This window comes from Periplaneta americana, chromosome 13 (genome assembly GCF_040183065.1).
Source record: "Periplaneta americana isolate PAMFEO1 chromosome 13, P.americana_PAMFEO1_priV1, whole genome shotgun sequence".
Taxonomy (NCBI): Eukaryota; Metazoa; Arthropoda; class Insecta; order Blattodea; family Blattidae; genus Periplaneta; species Periplaneta americana.
The window spans coordinates 17,083,854-17,104,365 of NC_091129.1; the positions used below are offsets into that span (position 1 = coordinate 17,083,854).

The 20,512-nt window shown below is 35.2% G+C and overlaps 1 protein-coding gene across 1 annotated transcript in view; it reads right to left on the reverse strand.

The window, feature by feature from the left end:
• Positions 1 to 17,824, reverse strand: part of GluProRS (Glutamyl-prolyl-tRNA synthetase) — a 115,386-nt gene extending 97,562 nt beyond the window's left edge. Inside the window, exons 1-7 of the mRNA XM_069842959.1 lie at positions 17,665 to 17,824; positions 15,858 to 16,042; positions 14,865 to 15,021; positions 12,814 to 13,066; positions 6,039 to 6,165; positions 1,525 to 1,717; positions 351 to 522 (exon numbers count right to left, since the gene is read on the reverse strand). Coding sequence (XP_069699060.1) covers positions 351 to 522; positions 1,525 to 1,717; positions 6,039 to 6,165; positions 12,814 to 13,066; positions 14,865 to 15,021; positions 15,858 to 16,042; positions 17,665 to 17,713 — 1,136 coding nt within the window. The 5' untranslated portion in view covers positions 17,714 to 17,824. The remainder of the gene's footprint in view (positions 1 to 350; positions 523 to 1,524; positions 1,718 to 6,038; positions 6,166 to 12,813; positions 13,067 to 14,864; positions 15,022 to 15,857; positions 16,043 to 17,664) is intronic.
• Between the last annotated feature and the right edge of the window lie 2,688 nt (positions 17,825 to 20,512).

Consider the following 20,512-nt stretch of genomic DNA (forward strand, 5'->3'; position numbering starts at 1 on the left):
ATATCTAATTACATAAAAATCCGGTCCCTATTTATTTAACAATGCTCGCAACAGCAGAGGTTGTATCAGTGTTGCCGGTGTGCCAGATTTTTGTTCTGCAGACGTACTTTTACATGCCAGTAAATCTACTGATATGAGCCTATCGCATTTAAACATACTTAAATGCCATCGACCTCGGCTGGGATCGAACTCGCAACCTCGAACAAAAGTGTATGTATTTTACAATGCTGAATGATTAGTTAGATCTTCACATTCCTCAATTATATTTCATGAGCTGCATTCTTACATCTCTTCTAACCAAGACTTCATTTTCACGAATACCACTTCAATATCATAAATGTATATCTTACTTGTATTTTGTTCCAGTTTTTGGATGTGGTTCGTTCTTGCATCTGTAAATGGTAGGATCACGCATGCAACCATTGGCTGAGCCCATGTCAATTTTTGCACGTACACAGCATTTTTGACCAAATTCAGACCCTTTCTTCATTTCCTCCCACATCTTGAAGTTCTTTTCCACAGCTAATAACAGTAATAATAATAATAATAATAATAATATTAATAATAATAATAATAATAATAATAATAATAATAATATCACCATCACCTGATGTATGAGAAGCATAAATTGAAAATGGGCGTTAATAATTAAGTCAAAACCATGTCAATTGCTTGACATTAGAAATCAACAATCACATTTTCTTAAAAGTAATCATTGGCACAAAAAGTATAAAGATCTTTGTAAGCTTCTGAGAAACAGAAGTAAGTAGACTGTTGTGTCAATGTCACCATCAATATTAAATTTATACTTATATAACTTAAAACTGGTCCAAGAAAATTGTATTATTCCCAATAACCACATCTAATTATAAATGTCTCTATAACTTTAGTAAAAAAAAAAAGAGAGAGAGAAGAAGAAGACATATTCTAAATAACTAGGCTATATCTGAATTAGAAATTTCTCTCTAACTCACTTACATATAAGAAACATAATGACCCAAAAATTGTTCAGTTTTTTTAAACTGGTAATAGTAAACAAACAATGCAAATAGATAATGAAATAATGACTGGGTGACTACACTAATAATATAATTATTAATGGTACTTATTTGTTTTATTTTTATTATAGGTGTTAAGACAAATTTATATGGAAGAAGTAATGTAAATAGAATTGAATCGCACTTTTTAGAAAGGAACTAAGTCAAAATTTGTCATTTTTATTTCTTCTGATGAAATGATTAATACTTCCAAGACACAAAGATAAACAAAGGAAGGAACTTAAACAAACCTTTCCCTGTATCTCTAACATCGAGTTGATGTTTATATTACAGCACTGGTACACTGGTATTTATTCAAGAAAGTAAGTTCTTTTGCTCTCCTGAAAAATAGAACATTTTGACTTAGTTCCTTTCTAAAAAGTGCGATTCAATATAGGAGCATATATTTGTAGATATGTTTTCTTATCACTGAGATATAATTCGACTTGTTACTTTTAACTCGAAGATAAAAACAAGCACTACTTACAATTTGATCTGTTTTTAGATTCTATTCTCTGCTCTCTTTCTTGCTTCATTTGCTCTGGTTCAGTGTCGTCAACATAAGCTTTATTTTCTTTCAGCAATTTCTCGCAGTACTCCAGCATTAAATCAAAATAATCAGATGTATGTGTAAATGTATCAGGGTTGATCTGCAGCAACTTCAAATCTTCCAGAATAACCTAAACATTAGCATTGTATAAATGACTGATGTTAGGTTTATTTATTCGCTACATGACTTTGTTGTTATTTCAAATATGTTACAAGAACTCCTACCCCTCATTTACGACGTTATTATTGTGCCATAAAAATTTATTTTATGTTGTTCCATTACATCATTTACTTACTTACGTATAAATAACGTTTAAAGAACCCAGAGATTCACTGCCGCCCTCACATATGTCTGCCATCGCTCCTTATACTGAGCAAGATTAATCCAGTCTCTACTATCATATCCCACCTCCCTCAAATCCATTTTAATATTATTCCTCCATCTAAGTCTTGGTCCCCCCAAAAGTCTTTTTCCCTCCAGCTTCTCACAAACACTCTATATGAATTTCTGGATTCGACCATACCTGCTACATGCCCTGCCCATCTGAAACGTCTGGATTTTATGTTCCTAATTATGTCAGATTAAGAATACAATGTGTGCAGTTCTGTGTTGGGTACTGTAACTTCATCCCTCTTAGCCCAAAATATTTTCCTAAGCACCTTATTCTCAAACACTCTTAAACCCCTGTTCCTCTCTCAAAGTGAAGAGTCCAAGTTTCACAACCATACAGAACAACTGGTAATATAAGTTTTATAAATTCTAACTTTCAACTTTTTTGAAAGCAGACTGGATGACAAAGACTTCTAAACTGAATAATAACACGCATTTTCCATATTTATTGTGTGTTTAATTTCCTCCTGAGTGTCACTTATATTTATTACTGTTGTTTCAAGTTATTTGAATTTTTCCACCTCTTCAAAGGATAAATTTCCAATTTTTATATTTTCATTTCGTACTATGTTCTGGTCACGAGACATAGTCATATACTTTGTCTGTTCGGGATTTACTTCCAAATCTATCTCTTTACTTGCTTAAAGTAAAATTTCCGTGTTTTCCCTAATAGTTTGTGGATTTCTGAAAATACACACTTATAAAATATTCGCAATTGTGGAATAGCAGCAAAATACTATTACAATAGTAAAAGAATTGGTGGGTGAGTGGGAAAAATGTGTTAGCTCCAATTTTTCACAGCATCCTCTTTCATTTAAACTCATTTAGGTTCTTACCCCATTCAATACGAGAACTTATTGCTAAAAGTCTTCCTTCCTTCTACGAGGTTCACCAAGAAGTCCACTACCTTGCAAAAGATGGAAGTTCTCGGTGAGTTGACATCATTGCCATTGATAGAGGAATTGACACAGCAATTACCATCGATCCCACTGTGCTCTTTGAAACTGCAGTTGAACAACCCATAGCAATACATGAAGAAAAGAAGACCATCTATGACTCTACAATTCAATACTTTAGGGATTATTATCATATACAAGGACAGATTGAAGTATTTGGACTACTGTTCGGAGCAAGGGGAACAATTCTAAAATTCTCAGTTGAATGTTTTAAGTATTTTGGAATTCCTTTAAAAATTTTGAAAATTATTTCTGTAAGTAGACGTAATTAAATATTCTGTTCAGATTTTACGTAATCACCTGTACACCTAAATTTCTTTATATTGTAACTTTTATTTCAAACAAGAATGTAACTTTCATTGTTACGACAGTAATCACTTTCTACAATTTAATTTAAACACTCCCGTCAACAATGGGATATCCACTCCACATAACAACACAGTATTCGTTGTTGCACTTCACAGACAATGACAATTCACTTCGATTATTGCGAACAACAATGTACCCCTAATCTCAACTAATGTTCACAAAGCACTATTTACAACACAAAACTGTCAGTTCTCAGTTCACAGTTCGTTTGCCTTGGCTAGTTCTTCTAGCTCAGTCACTCAAGTTCACAGTATCTCGAACCCAAGACCTTCAGAGACAGTCCACTGAACTTCGAACTCAGGTCCCCCAACTGTGGTCCACTGCACTCGAACTCAGGACTTCCGGTGACAGTCCACTGGCCAGGACGCTCAGACAGCTGCGGACACACTCAAGTCGAACTCTGGTCTCGAAGCTGGCTTCACTGCTACACAAGACTGGCTGGCTTGCTGTCCAAAAACTAGCAACGACTGCAACTAACTAATTTCGAAGGCTGCTCGCTTTTTATAAGTTAAGCCATACTTTCCAGAAACTACGATTTCGCGATCATTCTCGTTACGACAATCAGTTAGCCTGGCTTCCAGCTCCCCCCTTTTCCTCGCACAGCACATGCCCTTGGAAGTAGATGCGTGCGCAACTTCATTTGCCGCGTCGCCCGATCCTTCCATGCGCGCCCTGCCCTCTGTGGGACGCGTGATCGAGTCTCGACGGGGCTGTCACAATATTCTATCTGATTACTAATAACTATTTATTGAATAAACGTACTTTCCCAAGGGTAGCTTCTATTTGAAAATAATAATCATAACACAAATGTTTATTTTTATTTGTTTAGAATGCTGTGTCTTTAGGCAACCCTTACTGAAGGGCAGCTACCCTCGTGGGATTTATATATATAAAATTGATTTTTCACATATTTCAAAGAAATGTTAACAATACTCTAGCAAACACTAGAAGAGAATCACGAAGTAAAAATACACAAATGAGGATTTTGGGGAACTACTTAAACTTTAAAAATCATTTTTCTCAAAAAACAACCTTGTGAGTGTGGGAAATGCTACATCGGACAGATGGGACACACCATTATGGAACGCTGCAAGGAACATCAATTACGGGAAAACAGCTGACCAGATTTTAATAAATGGCCCCTCATTTTGAAGCTTGGAACCCAAAGTTTTTCGGAAAAATTGTAGTTTTCAGTGAAATGCCAATTTTCCTACATAATTTTCCTATTTTCCAAAATCCATCTGTCGTCAGTTTTGAGAACTAGCTAATTGCATTCAGGAGAAGCAAAGCGAGCATCAAGTCGGCCGTGTTGCATTTCAGAATAAAACAAAACACACACTACAGTAAACAATATTACACGAAGGCCATGATCTGCAAGAATGCTGACATATTTAGAGCTCAAATTAAATTTGTTATTAAAAACTTAACTTACTAAAAATAATTTACAGGTTCGATTCTGTGATGTGTAATTTTCTGGGTACAGCTGTGTATTGGATATTAAAAACTACAAAACTTGAGGTGGTTTGATGACATTATTACTATTAGAAATGAAATATTATTGTAGTTAATGCCGTGATGTGACTATTTTTCATTAATTATACATATTAATGCTATATTGATGATATGAAAGTGAAACGTTTTGGGGTTATATAAGTAGATGTAGAGAATAACTTAAATTAGATTTTGATTTCTATATTTTACTGAGTGGCGGCTATATAGTATATATAGTATATGTTGCTGAAAGCTATAAAACGTACGTAAGATAATAATATTATTAAAAATCAAATATTTTTATAGTTATTAATCAAGTGGGGTTGGGTCTTTTTCATAAATTTAATGGCGGTGTGGCGTAGATATTTATATGCATGGTTCTCTTCAGTATTGGCTCGAGAGAGAGTATCTTTCATTATTATGGAAGCAAATAACTTTCAGAATGTTTGGTATTCTTCATTGAAAATAAATCTGAAAAATGTTTATTTGAACGTCTAATGAACTTAGTTTCCAGCATTTGCTGCACAAGCCACTAGTAAGACTATATTACCCTGATAAGTCTGCAGTAGCCCAACACAACCTAGAAACGGGTCACAAGATAGATTTCGGCGTCACCACCATCTTGGACAAGACATCAGGTTACTGGGACTTGGTTATCAAGGAAGCCATTGGAATCCAGCTAGATGGCAATAATTTCAACAGGGATGGGGGTCTACAGCTGAGTGCAGCATGGAAACCTGCCATCAATACGCTTAGACCACCTGCACACGGCAGACAGTCGGGACCAGCAAGTAGCTCCTGATTGGCTGCCGCTTCCACCAACCAGAATGCGCCTGGCGGTCGGGACTAGGAACTAGCTCCTGATTGGCCCGCAGTGGGAAGCCCTACTATTGCGTATATACCGGCTAGACATGGTCCCACATCACTTCATCCCTGAAGAAAATGGCAGAGCTAGCCGTCGAAAGCTTGGAAGCAAATCTCCAACTAACCTGGCTGAGAACCCGAGAAGAGTTATTCAACTTTTATGGAGTTAACACACTTTTTGCACTCACCAGCCAATTATTAATACAGCAAAACTATGACATTTTCAATAACCATATCATTATAGGCTATGTAGCAAACATAAAACAGCAATTTCTCTCAGATTATTATTTTTATAGAGGAAGAAGAAGCGGAAAGTGGAGGTGGAAGAAGCGGAGCAGAAGAAGAATAAGAAGAAGAAGAAGAATACTTTATTATACTGACCTTCTCAAAATCCTCTTTTTCTTTGGCAGGGTTTGTGTCGTCAAATCTCATGATCAGTTTACCTTTGAAGGCTTCTTGGTAATACTGATTCAAGAGAGCCGCTTTCGCATGACCAATATGCAGGTATCTGCAACAATGTTGTGCGACTTCGTTAAAATATGTTGTTGTTTAGTCAACTGTCCGAAGACAGGTCTGAACCTCACAAGTGATACAACAATGCACCACTTATGAGGCAACCAGGCCAGGAGATAATGGGGTAGGGTGGCCAGTTCCTTTCCCCCTCCATTCCATACATCGCTGATTAGCTACATGTTATACTAACCATACTTCAGATGCATACAAACAATTGTTCTTCCTCTGACACATTTCGTCAAGTGAAATGTACTGCCTGATAATAAATGTATAGATTGACAAATCGAACTGAAACCCTGACCGAGTTACTACGTGAGCGCTGGCTGTCTTGGGGAGGAGCAAGTGAGAAAGCACGGGAGGAAGGGAGAGAGCACTATGCAAAGGTCCACTCACAGTTTGTCAAACCTGCTAACAAAAGCATTAAAAGGTTGACTAGTTGCCTGCAATGCTAGCATAATGGAACCTTCCTAGCAGATAGTCGAGGCAAAAATGAAGAATCCGTTCATCATCATCATCATCATCATCTGTGGTCATACAGTCCTTTTAGTTTAGCCTTGACCTCCTTAAGAATTGCCGCCCAATCTTCCCTCTCTAGGGCTCTCCGTCTCCATCTCTTAATTCCTGCTTTAACTAGATCATCCTGAACATCATCCAACCATCGTAGTTTAGGTCATCCTGCTCTTCTTTTACCACTTAGCGTGGCATCTAGTAATCTTTTAGGAATATTATTATTGTCCATTCTGACAATGTGGCCCAGCCACTCCAGCCGTCTAATTTTTATATCAGTGACAATACTTGGATCTTTATATAGTTTTTGTAGTTCAGAATTGGTCCTAATTCTCCACTCTCCCTTATCATAAATAGGGTCATAAATTTTTCTTAAAATTTTCCTTTCCCACGTATTTAAGATGGTTATTGCTCGTTCAGGTAGAGTCCAGGTTTTGCTTCCAAAAGTCACTGTAGGTTTAATAATTGTTTTATAAATCCTCACTTTCATTTTTTTTTAGATATATCTGGTTCTTATAATTTTATCTAATGCTCTGAGGCGTCGATTGCCAATGGCTATTTTATCCTTGATCTCAGTTAATATGTTGTTATCCTCGGTGACTATCGAGCCGAGATATCGGAACCTTGACACTTTCTCAAAAGTAACCTCATTTAAGACAACAGTTTTTACAGTATTGTCTCTCGTGGTTATGTTATTCATATACTTTGTCTTTGTTCTGTTAATATTTAAATTTGAAGCATTTGTTTCATTATGTATCTGTTTGAGGACATCATCTAAGGATGACACATTCCGTGCAAATACAGCTACATCATCAGCAAAAGCAAAGCATTGAAACATTCTATTAAATATGGTTCCCCCTGGATTAATGGCAATCTTTCTAATAACTCGCTCTAGACCAATATTAAATAAGAGTGTTGATAAGGAGTCACCCTGTCTAATTCCATTATGAGTTATGAACTTTGAAGAATCCGTTATTGTGGTAATACTGGAGAGTGGTTCTTCTATTGGTCGCGATGCCCACACACACCCTCTCAGATATTTACGTGGTGATTGGCGACAATGATGAGGAGCGAGGGAGAGAGAAGACAGAAAGAGAGAGATTCCAGAAGTTGGCGTGTTTTACGGGGTTTCACTTGAAGTTGTCAAACTGTACATATCAGCCAGAACCTCAGTTAAAATATATGTCTTTACTTGTTATAAAAGCATATACATAAAACCTCAAAATTATAATCATCTATATAAAAAGAAAGCTAGAAGAAATTCTCTTAATTTCATTGTTTATGCTTTAGAGAAGGACTTTCAGACCAGTTACAGATATAAAGAAATCAAAGGTGAATATCCATGATGGAAGACCTTTTTCTGTCATCACTGCAGAAAATTTTGACACTATGCATAACATTTGTCGTTTTTCTGTGATTTTTAGGTCATCAACTTCCGAGTTCTACTAGTAACTTATCAATATAGCCTGGTAGTTGTAGTCCAAACTGCACAATAATTACAAACCTAAAGACTACCACAGTGACTGATATGTAAATATTTACGCTATACCTAAAACTAACAACGGGACAGTTCTTGGGAATTGACCCAGAAAGAAGTGAAGTCTGTGTAACAAATATTAGAACAAGGACACGCTTTCAATTATTTACATATAATTTGTTACATGAAAATAAAACACACACATAATATAAAAAAAAACATAACTAGTATAACAACTTACTTAACTGGCTTTTAAGGAACCCAGAGGGTCATTGCCGCCCTCACATAAGCCCGCCATCGGTCCCTATCCTGAGCAAGATTAATCCAGTCTCTATCATCATATCCCATCTCCCTCAAATCTATTTTAATATTACCTTCCCATCTACATCTCCGTATCCCGAAAGGTCTTTTTCCCTCCGGTCTCCCAACCAACACTCCATATGCATTACTGGATTCGCCCATATGTGCTACATGCCCTGCCCATCTCAAACGTATGGATTTAATGTTCCTAATTATGTCAGGTGAAGAATACAATGCATGCAGTTCTGTGTTGTGTAACTTTCTCCATTCTCCTGTAACTTCATCCCCTTCACCCCAAATATTTTCCTAAGAATCTTATTCTCAAACACCCTTAATCTCTGTTCCTCTCTCAAAGTGAGAGTCCAAGTTTCACAGCCATACAGAACAACAGGTAATATAACTGTTTTATAAATTCTAACTTTCAGATTTTTTGACAGCAGACTAGAGGACAAAAGCTTCTCAACCAAATAATAACAGGCATTTCCCATATTTATTCTATGTTTAATTTCCTCCCGAGTGTCATTTATATTTGTTACTGTTGCTCCAAGATATTTGAATTTTTCCACCTCTTTGAAGGATAAATCTCCAATTTTTAAGTTCCATTTCATACAATATTCTGGTCACGAGACATAATCATATACTTAGTCGTGCACACTTGTGGAGTAACGGTTAGTGCGTCTAGCCGCGAAACCAAGTGGCCCGGGTTTGATTCCCGGTCGGGACAAGTTACCTGGTTGAGGTTTTTTCCGGGGTTTTACCTCAACCCAATATGAGCAAATGCTGGGTAACTTTCGGTATTGGACCCTGGACTCATTTCACCAGCATTATCACCTTCATCTCATTCAGACGCTAAATAACCTTAGATGTTGATAAAGCATCGTAAAATAACCTACTAAAATAAAAATAAAGTATACTTAGTCTTTTCGGATTTACTTCCAACCCTATCGCTTTACTTGCTTCAAGTAGGATTTCCGTGTTTTCCTAATCATTTGTGGATTTTCTCCTAACAGACTAATTAATTACTGGATGCTAGAAAGACTGATATTAGCATATAAAAATTAGGTCTGAACAATTAAGAAAAGAAAATGAGAAAGACTCCATGTAGTAGAAATGAGGAAAATGTTTATATTGGGCTTTTCGATCACAAAATAAATATGTAAGTTTTAGATAAATTTCAAGTAATACACAAAATTATATGATGAATTGAAAAGAAGGCAATGAAAGAATGAAAACAAACCATTCCAAAATAAATTTTAAAATATTAATAGAAAGTCAGAAGAAGCCTACAAAGACCATTAGGAAGACTTATTCAAATAATAACATCCTACATGAATTAATAAATAAATCGTGATTATTCTTGCTGATGTTGTTGTAGTGATGATGTTGGCTGATAGTAGCTGACAGATAGTAAAATGTTATTAGTCACACAGTAAACAAAATGGCCAAAACTTGACAACAATCTATTAGCCATGCAGAACTCATGTAGTTTAAAACATGCTTATGTATTTCTCCTGAGAAAGTGATCGTTTGCTAAATCCCAAGGAATTTATCATCATCATCATCCTTCACGAATTAGGCCTATGTAGACCTGTTTCGGCCCCATCTAGCAGTCTTCTTAAAGGTCTTCCTGGTCGACGATGTCCTCTAGGTTTATACTGCATCATAATTTTTGGGATTCTTGAATTTTCCATTCTTCTTACATGATCTAGCCAATTGAATTTGTATCTGCTGATTTTTTCTTCTACTGACTCTACTTCTAATTGTTCTAAAATTTCTTCATTCCTTTTTCGGTCTAAAAGAGTATATCCTGCTGTCCTCCTAAAAAATTTCATTTCCGTTGCTTTGATTCTGTTCATGTCTTTTTTCTTTAATGTCCAAATCTCGCTTCCATATAAAAGGGAGGGTAATGCTAGTGTAATATATATTTTTATTATTGTAGATTTTTGTACTAATTTAGCTTTTAATGTATTGTTTATTATTCCTAGAATTTGTGTAAATTTGGTAATTTTCTTGTTCACATCTTTTTCATTTTGATAAGATATTTCACAACCCAGATAGTTGAAATTTTGCACTTGTTCGAGGCATTGGTTATTGTGTATTCTGACTGGGTCTTGTCCTAAAAATGCCATTACTTTCGATTTTTGTGCTGAAATTTCCATCCCAAAATCTTTTAATATTTTATTTAATGTATACAATCCTCTTTGTAAATTATCCTCTGAATTATGCAACTTATAATCAGTCAGTAGAACTATTTGCTATAGACTCAAATAATGCATATTTTATTCCAAGCAAAAATAATGGGTTTGTTTTTATTAATACTTTTAGAATGACCTTATGGCCTGCTATTCTCTTACTTAATGTACTGCATCAATTTTCCACTGGGGGAGGAGGCGGGAGAAACAGTGATTGATATCAGTAACTTGCATCTTTTTGTAGGGATATCAACCTCTTGTTGCTTTATAAATTTCATTTCAAAGGACTTACAGATGAAATTATTCCATTTTTTTTATTTTCTGCTTGGTTTGAAGTAAGAAATAGAAGAAAACAGCTACTACCTTATATGAAAGCAGCGAGGGCGAAGGGTCACTTTGCTAAGATGTACGAGGATGAACTGAAAGTGAACGGAAAATGGTATGATCTGGAGTTTTGCCTGAGGAATGAAGATCATCCAGAATTTGGACTAACGAGAAGAATGAAAGAGGACAGTGGACATATTTCAATTTTGCAGAGGGAAGCAACGAGAAGGCAACAGAGAGTCGACGTTAGCTACATAAGCGGAGGGAAGGAGCAGGAATGGAGGAAGAAAATCATTCCAACTTCAAGGACGGAACAAGCGATTGTCGCAGATCAACACATGGTAACAGGAGTGAATAGTAAAGAGTTCAGTAACCCACATATTGACGTACGAGAAAGTGTAAAGATGATGGCACGACAAGAAGAAAACAGTAACATGATCATGCAGCGTAAGCGGATTCCTAGTCTCCATACGATGGCAGTAAGGTTAGCGCACTCCAGAAGGAATGCTGACAATAACGGAACAAGAAAAAAGGCGAGTGGGGATAAAAAGAGAAACCAAGATTCAGTAAATAATAGGGAAGAAAGTAGTGAAAAGAAAGCATGGGGGGGGGAGGAAATAAAAGAGGAATAGAAGAAGAAATAAATAGAAAGAAAGACAAAGACAGAAATAAGGCAGAGACGAACAGTAAAGAAAGGTCAGAACTTGCGACAGCTGAGGATATAGCAGAGGTATTTGATATGATTAAAAAAATGTGGGGATGTGATCAAAAAGTGAAAGTAAAGTGAAACTGGAAAAGATCGAGAAGTATAGGGGAGAGAGAAAGTGTATAAGCAGATGTGTAGAATAAAATATAAGTGTTTATAGGAAGTGAGAATAGTGACAAAGGATTAGGTGTAAGTGGAATAGTGAGAAAGTAAAAGTGAGCACAAATAGGAATGAGTGAAAATAGTGAGAAAGAGTTAAGAGAAGTGAACAAGTGACGGAATAAAATTAGTACTAACATTTGAACTCTCTGCATCAAAATCCACAGTTAATTCCCGATTTACCACGAAAATCGTCTGTAGCTGCATTTAGATTGGCAACAGGCCATGATTGTTTGGCTAAACACCTGCATAGAATTGGAATATATCAGTCCCCTAACTGCCCATTACGCAACTCAAACCAAGAAATGGATTCGGAACACCTCAAAATCTGTGCTTCATTGGCTGGTCATGATAATATCTTTGAAAAATATTGTAGTGCAAGAGGTCAAATGACTTTATTGTCAAACGCCCGGCATTAGAAAACAACAACAACATTTGAATGTTGGAACAGTAAATGAATATAAGAGAAAGATAGGAAAAAAGGTCAAAGAACAAATAGGACAATTAATTCAATATGATAATTTATAGAGAAAAATTGAAATTGAGATTTTAGTGAATAGTAGTTAAGAGGAAAAAGGGGATGTGAAAGGAGTATATAATATTCGATATATTAGGATTAATGAACAAATAGAGAATAGCAAATGAAATTTAGGAGAAATACTGAAGGGGAGATTGACCAAGTAATAAAAAAGATACACAGTGTATTGGGAGTATTTGTGTAGACGTGTACTGCAAATAATGTGTTATTGTAATATGTTAATGGTGGCACCGGATACAGAAATGTGAGGTACACCATTACATGTAAAGAAGTGCTGTGACGAAATATATCACATCATATCATTTCCTGCTTGGCTCAAACACTCAACTTTTTATTTTAGTTAAAATTGTGCTGTATAGAATTTTAATACATACTGGCATCAAATATGCTTTACTTTTTTACGAGAAAATACCATCACAACAATTTCATAATGTACATACCCACTGGCTTCTGGAGGAAACCTCACGACCACTTTTCCCATTTCAGCTCCTGGCAAGTCCACAAACTTTCCTTCTTCTTTTCTTCCACTAGAAGTTACGGTCTGTTCAGGACTTACTGATTTGCGTTTTGCTTCTTCAGGAACAGTCCGAAGAAATGTATTCACATGATCTAACGATTTTATGAAGTTATACCAACGAAACACATTTCCTGGAGCTTTTCCAGATTCAACTGCAGTGTTCCAATGTTTACTACCTAATAAATACAGCAAAGCATTACAAACGGCAAATCTGTTTTATCCCTTATTACAGAAAATAATAGTTACTAGCCTAAACAGTTTGTCACCAAGGAAGTTAAATATAAACTCAAGAGTTATTAAGATTGATTATAATGTTAACAGTGAAGAACACCGAAGTTTAAAAGAAATATGTTTTTGTTACTCTGTACAGAACACAACATGAACTGTGTTTAGTAAGGTTACAAGCTTCCAACTCGCAACTGAACTTCAGAATTTTCAATAAAAAATTTCAATGTCAAATAAAATTATGCAGTGCATATACAGAAATAATAGAAGCATTACTTCTGCATCTAAAGCACATACTATAAGAACTATATATATATATATATATATATATATATATATATATATATAGGGTGTTTAAAAATACGGGGCATAATTTCAGGTATGTATTTCCCACATGTAGACAATCAAAATAGTTCATTACAACATGTGTCCGGAAATGAAGATTATGCAGTGCATATATTACTTCTGCATCTGAAGCACATACTATAAGAACTATATATATATATATATAGGGTGTTTAAAAATACGGGGCATAATTTCAGGTATTTCCCACATGTAGACAATCAAAATAGTTCATTACAACATGTGTCCGGAAATGAAGATTATGCAGTGCATATACAGAAATAATAGAAGCATTACTTCTGCATCTAAAGCACATACTATAAGAACTATATATATATATATATATATATATATATATATATATATATATATATGTATATATATACAAGGTGTTTAAAAATACGGGGCATAATTTCAGGTATGTATTTCCCACATGTAGACAATCAAAATAGTTCATTACAACAAACATGTGTCCGGAAATGAAGATTATGCAGTGCATATACAGAAATAATAGAAGCATTACTTCTGCATCTAAAGCACATACTATAAGAACTATATATATATATATACAGGGTGTTTAAAAATACGGGGCATAATTTCAGGTATGTATTTCCCACATGTAGACAATCAAAATAGTTCATTACAACATGTGTCCGGAAATGAAGATTATGCAGTGCATATACAGAAATAATAGAAGCATTACTTCTGCATCTAAAGCACATACTATAAGAACTATATATATATATATATATATATATATATATATATATATATATACACAGGGTGTTTAAAAATACGGGGCATAATTTCAGGTATGTATTTCCCACATGTAGACAATCAAAATAGTTCATTACAACATGTGTCCGGAAATGCTTTATTTCCGAGTTATGGCCTTCACAACATTGAAATTCACGGTTATAAAATGCTAACGTTTTTGCCTTATGGCATCATCAGGCTTGGATTACAATTACAATATCTAATATATAAAGACATATTATACATGTGTCACAATATTTGGTATACATACTTGTAGTTAAATATACATAAATTAAAAAAAAAACACATTAAAATACAGTTGTAACATTACTCTTACACCCTTTAAAAAAAAAAATCTCTCTCTCTCTCCCCCCTCCCTCCCTCTCTCTCTCTCACTGTATTCCTTATCATCCCTAAGAGTTTGTAACACAGTCACTGAATCGCCCTGCATATATATATACACAACCTAAAAGTTAAAAATACCGATGATATATTATTGTATATTGTTGTAACTAATAAATATTTCAATTGTATTAAGGTGAATGACTAAACAATTGAGAAAAATTGATTCAAGTTGTTTCACGCTCCCTATACATACTACAAACTGTTACACACAATTTTCTTTCCAGATTGAAGGTTAAATATGCTTACAAAACAATGCTCCAAAGACAGAAAAATCAGCAATGGTGAGCTTGTTGCCAACAAGGTAAGTGATGGGTCCAAGAACTTTATCGAGATATAGAACTGCTTCTTCAAATTCTTGGACACAGACTAAAGGTCCAATGCTGAATGATAACCAGTGGTCAATCTGTAAGAAAAGTACGTAAATATTATGGATGAATGAACATATTTGTCTTTAAGCAATATACATTTTGGTGAGGTGGTACTTCACATTATTGTATACAGTGCCGTCTCCCCATTTTACAATGCCTCTCCTACAAATCATTTAGGTTATTACTTATTTAGAACTTATTATTGCAATTCTTCCACTAGTCTTTTCTTGTCAGTCATCAATTCCTCCACTACTTTACTCCTAACCCATTATTATACCAAAAATACTATACACTTCTAATTCTTGACCTCCCTCCTGTATGACACATTTCTCCTCACTTCCCATATCTAACTATTTGCACTTTTCACTGCTAACTTTTCCACATTGCTACTTTATTTAGGTCTTTTCTCACGATTTATTTCCCCTCCACACCATTTCCTTAAGTCATACTGCTTTTTTCATCTTCCATCATCACTGCTCCCTGAACTATCTCCTACTTGCATTACTCTACTTCTCGTCAGCCTCGATTTAGATCTTAGTTCCTTCACCCGCTTCGGAATTGCTTCCATCTGATGTTCACTATTTCCATTCGATTGCACTGAGGTTATGTTCTGCTGTGCTTTCTGAAACCAGTTCACGTCACTACTATTTCTCCTTCAGATGACGTCACTCCCTGCTTTCCGGAAATTTTCACCAAGTTTAACATGTTTATACTTGCCTCGTTGCTTTCGTCTGCAGTCACCATACTCGATAAATATTATGAATCACAATTTGAAGTTCGTATCTGGTAAAATGCATGATAAGACAACAAATATTGATGATAAAAGATTAGAAAAGAAAGTTCCAAATGAATGTAATATAAAAAGTCTTACCTCAGTTCGCTCAAGTACAGTACTTCCATATAAACCATAAGAACTTGCAATTCGTGCTAGGTAACGACTGATGGTAGAACTTGTATTGAATACTGCACCATTTGTGACACATAGTGACGTGTCTTCTCCCCACTTGATTGTAACAGGATTTGTATCCTTTATAAAATTTGCTACCAGTAAACCACCTAAAAAGAAACATTAAAAATATATGAAAACAATCAATATTTAAACAAATTATACAAAATAGTAAATATTTATGTTACAATTATAATATCTATGTACTAATGCATAGGCTATAACACATGACAATGCACTAATGTTAAATATTACGACAGCTCGTAACAAATCAGTTAGTGAATAACATATTTACAACTGTCTGCTGATCATTAAGTCGAAATAGTATTAAGATTCCTAAATCCTAAATCATGTACTAAAAGAATGAAGTAAAAATTTCGAGCACAATATTATGGTTTTAGCTTATATCTGTTCTTTAAGACGACTCTCAAACTCAACTCTCATGGGAAAAAGTGAAAATGAAAACAGTGATAAAATCCTTTAAAAGTGCGGAATTTATAATGCTATAGATGACACAGAGGATGATTTCTTATGGAACACTGATGATGTAGAAATCGACTTGCCACATTCAGAATTGGACTCATGACGACACTGTCAACAATTAAAGTCAGGACGTACTTAACGGGCTCTTTGTCCTGGACGACGAATGTGATTTGCTGTACTATTTTATAATGGTTTTAGTGTAGATTTTTTGTATCTGCCATATAAGACGACCCTTGCTTTTGTGGATTTTTTTTTTATGATACAACTATCGTCATATTTGCGGAAATATAATGTAATTTATTCAACGCGTATGATTCATAAGTTCGTACTTAATCTACTCGTTCTGGCACGAGAAATTCCTAGACGGGGAAAATTTCAGTATACGGATTCCTCACTAACAATTAGGCCTGTATCTTAAAAAACTAAAAAGGGCAGATTTGTCTGCGTTTGTCGAATGCGCATCATCATGCTTACGAAAAGGCACTTTTCAGTGCCAATAATTTATTTTGTGTGCACAAAGTTGGAATTTTAAAGTAAGATGGAAAAGGAAGAAATCCGTGTTCTGAAATTTATCCACCTCTTCAAAGGATAAAGGACAATGGTAAATGCCTTGTATAGTACTTGAAAGTGGTAGCTTACAATGCAAAACTAGTTTTGGTTATGAGTTCGTTAGTACGGACAGTAACCTGTAAACAATCTTCCTTCACAGTAACTTGAAATGAACGATAGAGACGATATATTAAATGGCCGTTAAATTATTATAAGAACGAAATGCTGATATAGTTTTTATAATTTTCAACATCTCAAATTATTGCATCAGTTAACTAGATTGCTATTGGGTAAGTTTTACTTTTTCATTGTTAATACAGTAAGCCGCGACAAAGTGAGAGATTTCCTTTCTTGATTCAGATGTCAACTGGTGAAGCGGCACTGTTCTGGCCAGTCAAAAAAAGTATTCAACTAATCGGTAATCTAGACAGACTGTTGTCACCTCTGCGTGCAGTTACTGTCATAAGCTACAAAGTACCTATTGCAATTTCGCCTCGCCAAGAAATAAAGCAGGTGGAGAGGTGCTAAATGTAACGACTCTGCGTATACGTAACATTTTGAATAACCTCATGCATTTCCTGACATTATAATTATCATACTCTATATAATTTTCGGTACAATGAACTGCCACCACAAAGCAGTTTCCAATTCTTTATTATTACTTATGTCCTATATCTACTGTATGCACAAAGTTACATACCAATTGGAGGATTTACTGTACTAGCTTGTAGAGATAAAGTCGTTGCCATGTTAATATTTAAATTTTAATCCTTCCAATCGTATGTCAATATAATTAATGTACAACACATAAAATAACACGAGGAGGAACCACCACCATATACTTGTGACCGGAACTACACAGGGTTGTCAGTTTCCGTGTCGCCAACTGAAGTATACTAAAAGTCGCCAAACAGTAATTCAAAAGTCGCTAGATTCCTTACTATGAACAGAGAAAGATTACACAAGATACTGAGAAAGTCTCCAATCCTTATATGAGGAATAGAAAAGTTGAAAGAATTTGTCGCCGAAAGACTTTTAAAAGTCATCAGATTTAGCGACAAAGTCGCTAGATTGACGACACTGGCCAAATTACAGTAACAGAAGTCGTACCAATCTCTGATAGATAATCGCACTAAAGAAAATTGTCACACTAAAAATAAAATACTATATGGTAATAATCACATTGCTCTTTATTATACATTTCTTTGTGACACTTGCTCTATTTCCGTAAAATTATTGTCATTTATGATTACAAAAATATATATTACGAAAAAAAGGTGAATCTTCGATCCCACTACACACACCCCACACTAGAAAAAAAGATATAACTTAATTGAAGACAACAGCACACTATTCTAAATGAAGAGTCCACTGCAAGAATGATGGATGTCATTTGGAATACATTTTGCAGGAGAAGCAATTGAAAGTTTGAAATGCTTAGCGCTCAAAGCTTAACTGTGATTTTCCGATCATTACTGGACAATGACTATCAGTGTTAATGCCATATAACTCTGTATGTATATGTCTTCAGCTATGCATTGACAGTCTTGGTTCATTTTCGACAAGAAAGTGGCATCCATCATTCTTGCAGTGGACTCTTCAAATGCAAGATGTGATTACCGAGAAAGTTATAAACCCATTCAACCCGCCCCAAATATCCTCGTTTCCTGTATAATTACATCCGATCGATGATTTCTTCAAATGTAGATCGACTTGACGGTGGTGTCAAAAATAAATTTGTCACTGTACAGATTAAGTAGCAAGTGTTTGTACAGCCTTTCTTTGCGCTTCTTCTATCATTATCTTAGCCTGTTTTTCATAGTGTCTTGTTTTTTATTCTGTTTTATAATGCTTATATACGATCAAAATTGACCTATGGATGTGAAATATGGGGAGGAGCATCAGCAACTCATCTACAAAAAATTTCTCCATTTTGAATCTTGCGTGCACTAATTTTAACACTAGTGGGCTCTGAGGATGGTGTGATGAAGCACCGAAACAGCTGTAAGCCGCACAGACTTACATAATTAACACGAGTAAGTCCGCCAGTTAATCAATTACAAAAAATTTCTGTTCTTCAAAACTCAGCCTTAAGATTATGCCTAGGAGTACCAAAAACCGCATCAACTGTTGCCCTAGAAATTGAATGTAATATTCAACCAATCAGTATATATTACAAAAGGATCTAAAAGTACTTTTAAAATTGCAAGCCTCATCCAGATCTCAGATGTTCTTCAACCTGTCAGATGATATCCTGTGTAATTTCTGAACTTGGTTTAAGTTGCCTTTCATTGTCTTTCCACACACACACACGCACGCACGCACGCACACGCACGCACGCACGCACGCACGCACACTCACTCACTCTCTGCAAGCAGAGAAGCAGAGGAAGTTTCGCAATCTCTTAATGTTAAGAGAAATTATAGAGCTGCTCTCCGAGGCGATAGAACAGAAAATATTGACAAGAGATACAAGATACTCATAAAATCCAAAATGAATGAATCCACTGAGGCAATGAAAGTTATACTGAAACGAAAGATCAACCCAACTCAGCTGAAGGTTGGCATAAACTCCATGAAAACACTAAGAGATGGGAGATTGATCATAGAGTCCGGAAGTAAGAGTGAAATTGAGCTGCTGGGGAAAACGATTGAAGAGAAGTGCAGCCAACAACTGGAAGTAAATGTCCCCAAACTACGTAATCCAAATGTGATCATTTACAATATCCCAGAGGAAATATCGATTGAAAATGCAGCTGAAATCATAAGTTCACAAAATGGAGAACGTAATGTAAGTGAAAATTCAATAAGACCTAAATTTATAATGACAAATAGAAGAAATACGAGACATTTGGTAGCAGAAGTGAATCCTGAAACATGGAGAAGCATAGTGCAAAGAAAACTGAAGATTGGTTGGCAGATATGTAATGTTGAGGATTATGTAAAAATCAACAGATGCTTTAAATGCAGCAAGTTCAACCACAGAGCAGAGGAGTGTAAGGGAGAGGAAACTTGCCCTCTTTGTACAGGAACACATAAATTGAAGGAATGCAAAGCAACACAAAATGAGCTGAAATGTATCACCTGCGTCACACATAATACATATAATAAGAATGAGAAAGTATGTGAAAATCACTCATCTTTAGATAAAAACTGCCCGGGTTTGCAATCAATAATAAGGAAGTACAGACAAAATACGGAGTACTAAAATGGGAGGCCCTGGAACACCATTTACCCAAAGCAAACTGACGAATAAAATTCAAGTCAGAAATACACAAATAAATGTCATACAAATTAATTTACAGCACTCCAGAACAGCAACAGATAATTTAATGGAAATAATAAATCTCCAAGGAATAGATATAGTCCTCATTCAGGAACCATATATAATAAAGAACAAGGTAGCAGGAATCTCCAGAAACTTTAAAATACTGAGTCAAGGAGAAAATAAAATCAGAGCTGCAATATTAATCGCAAATAGATATATCGACGCGATTCTCATAAGCCAACTGACTGATGGAGATGCAGCAGTTATAGAAATTATCTATG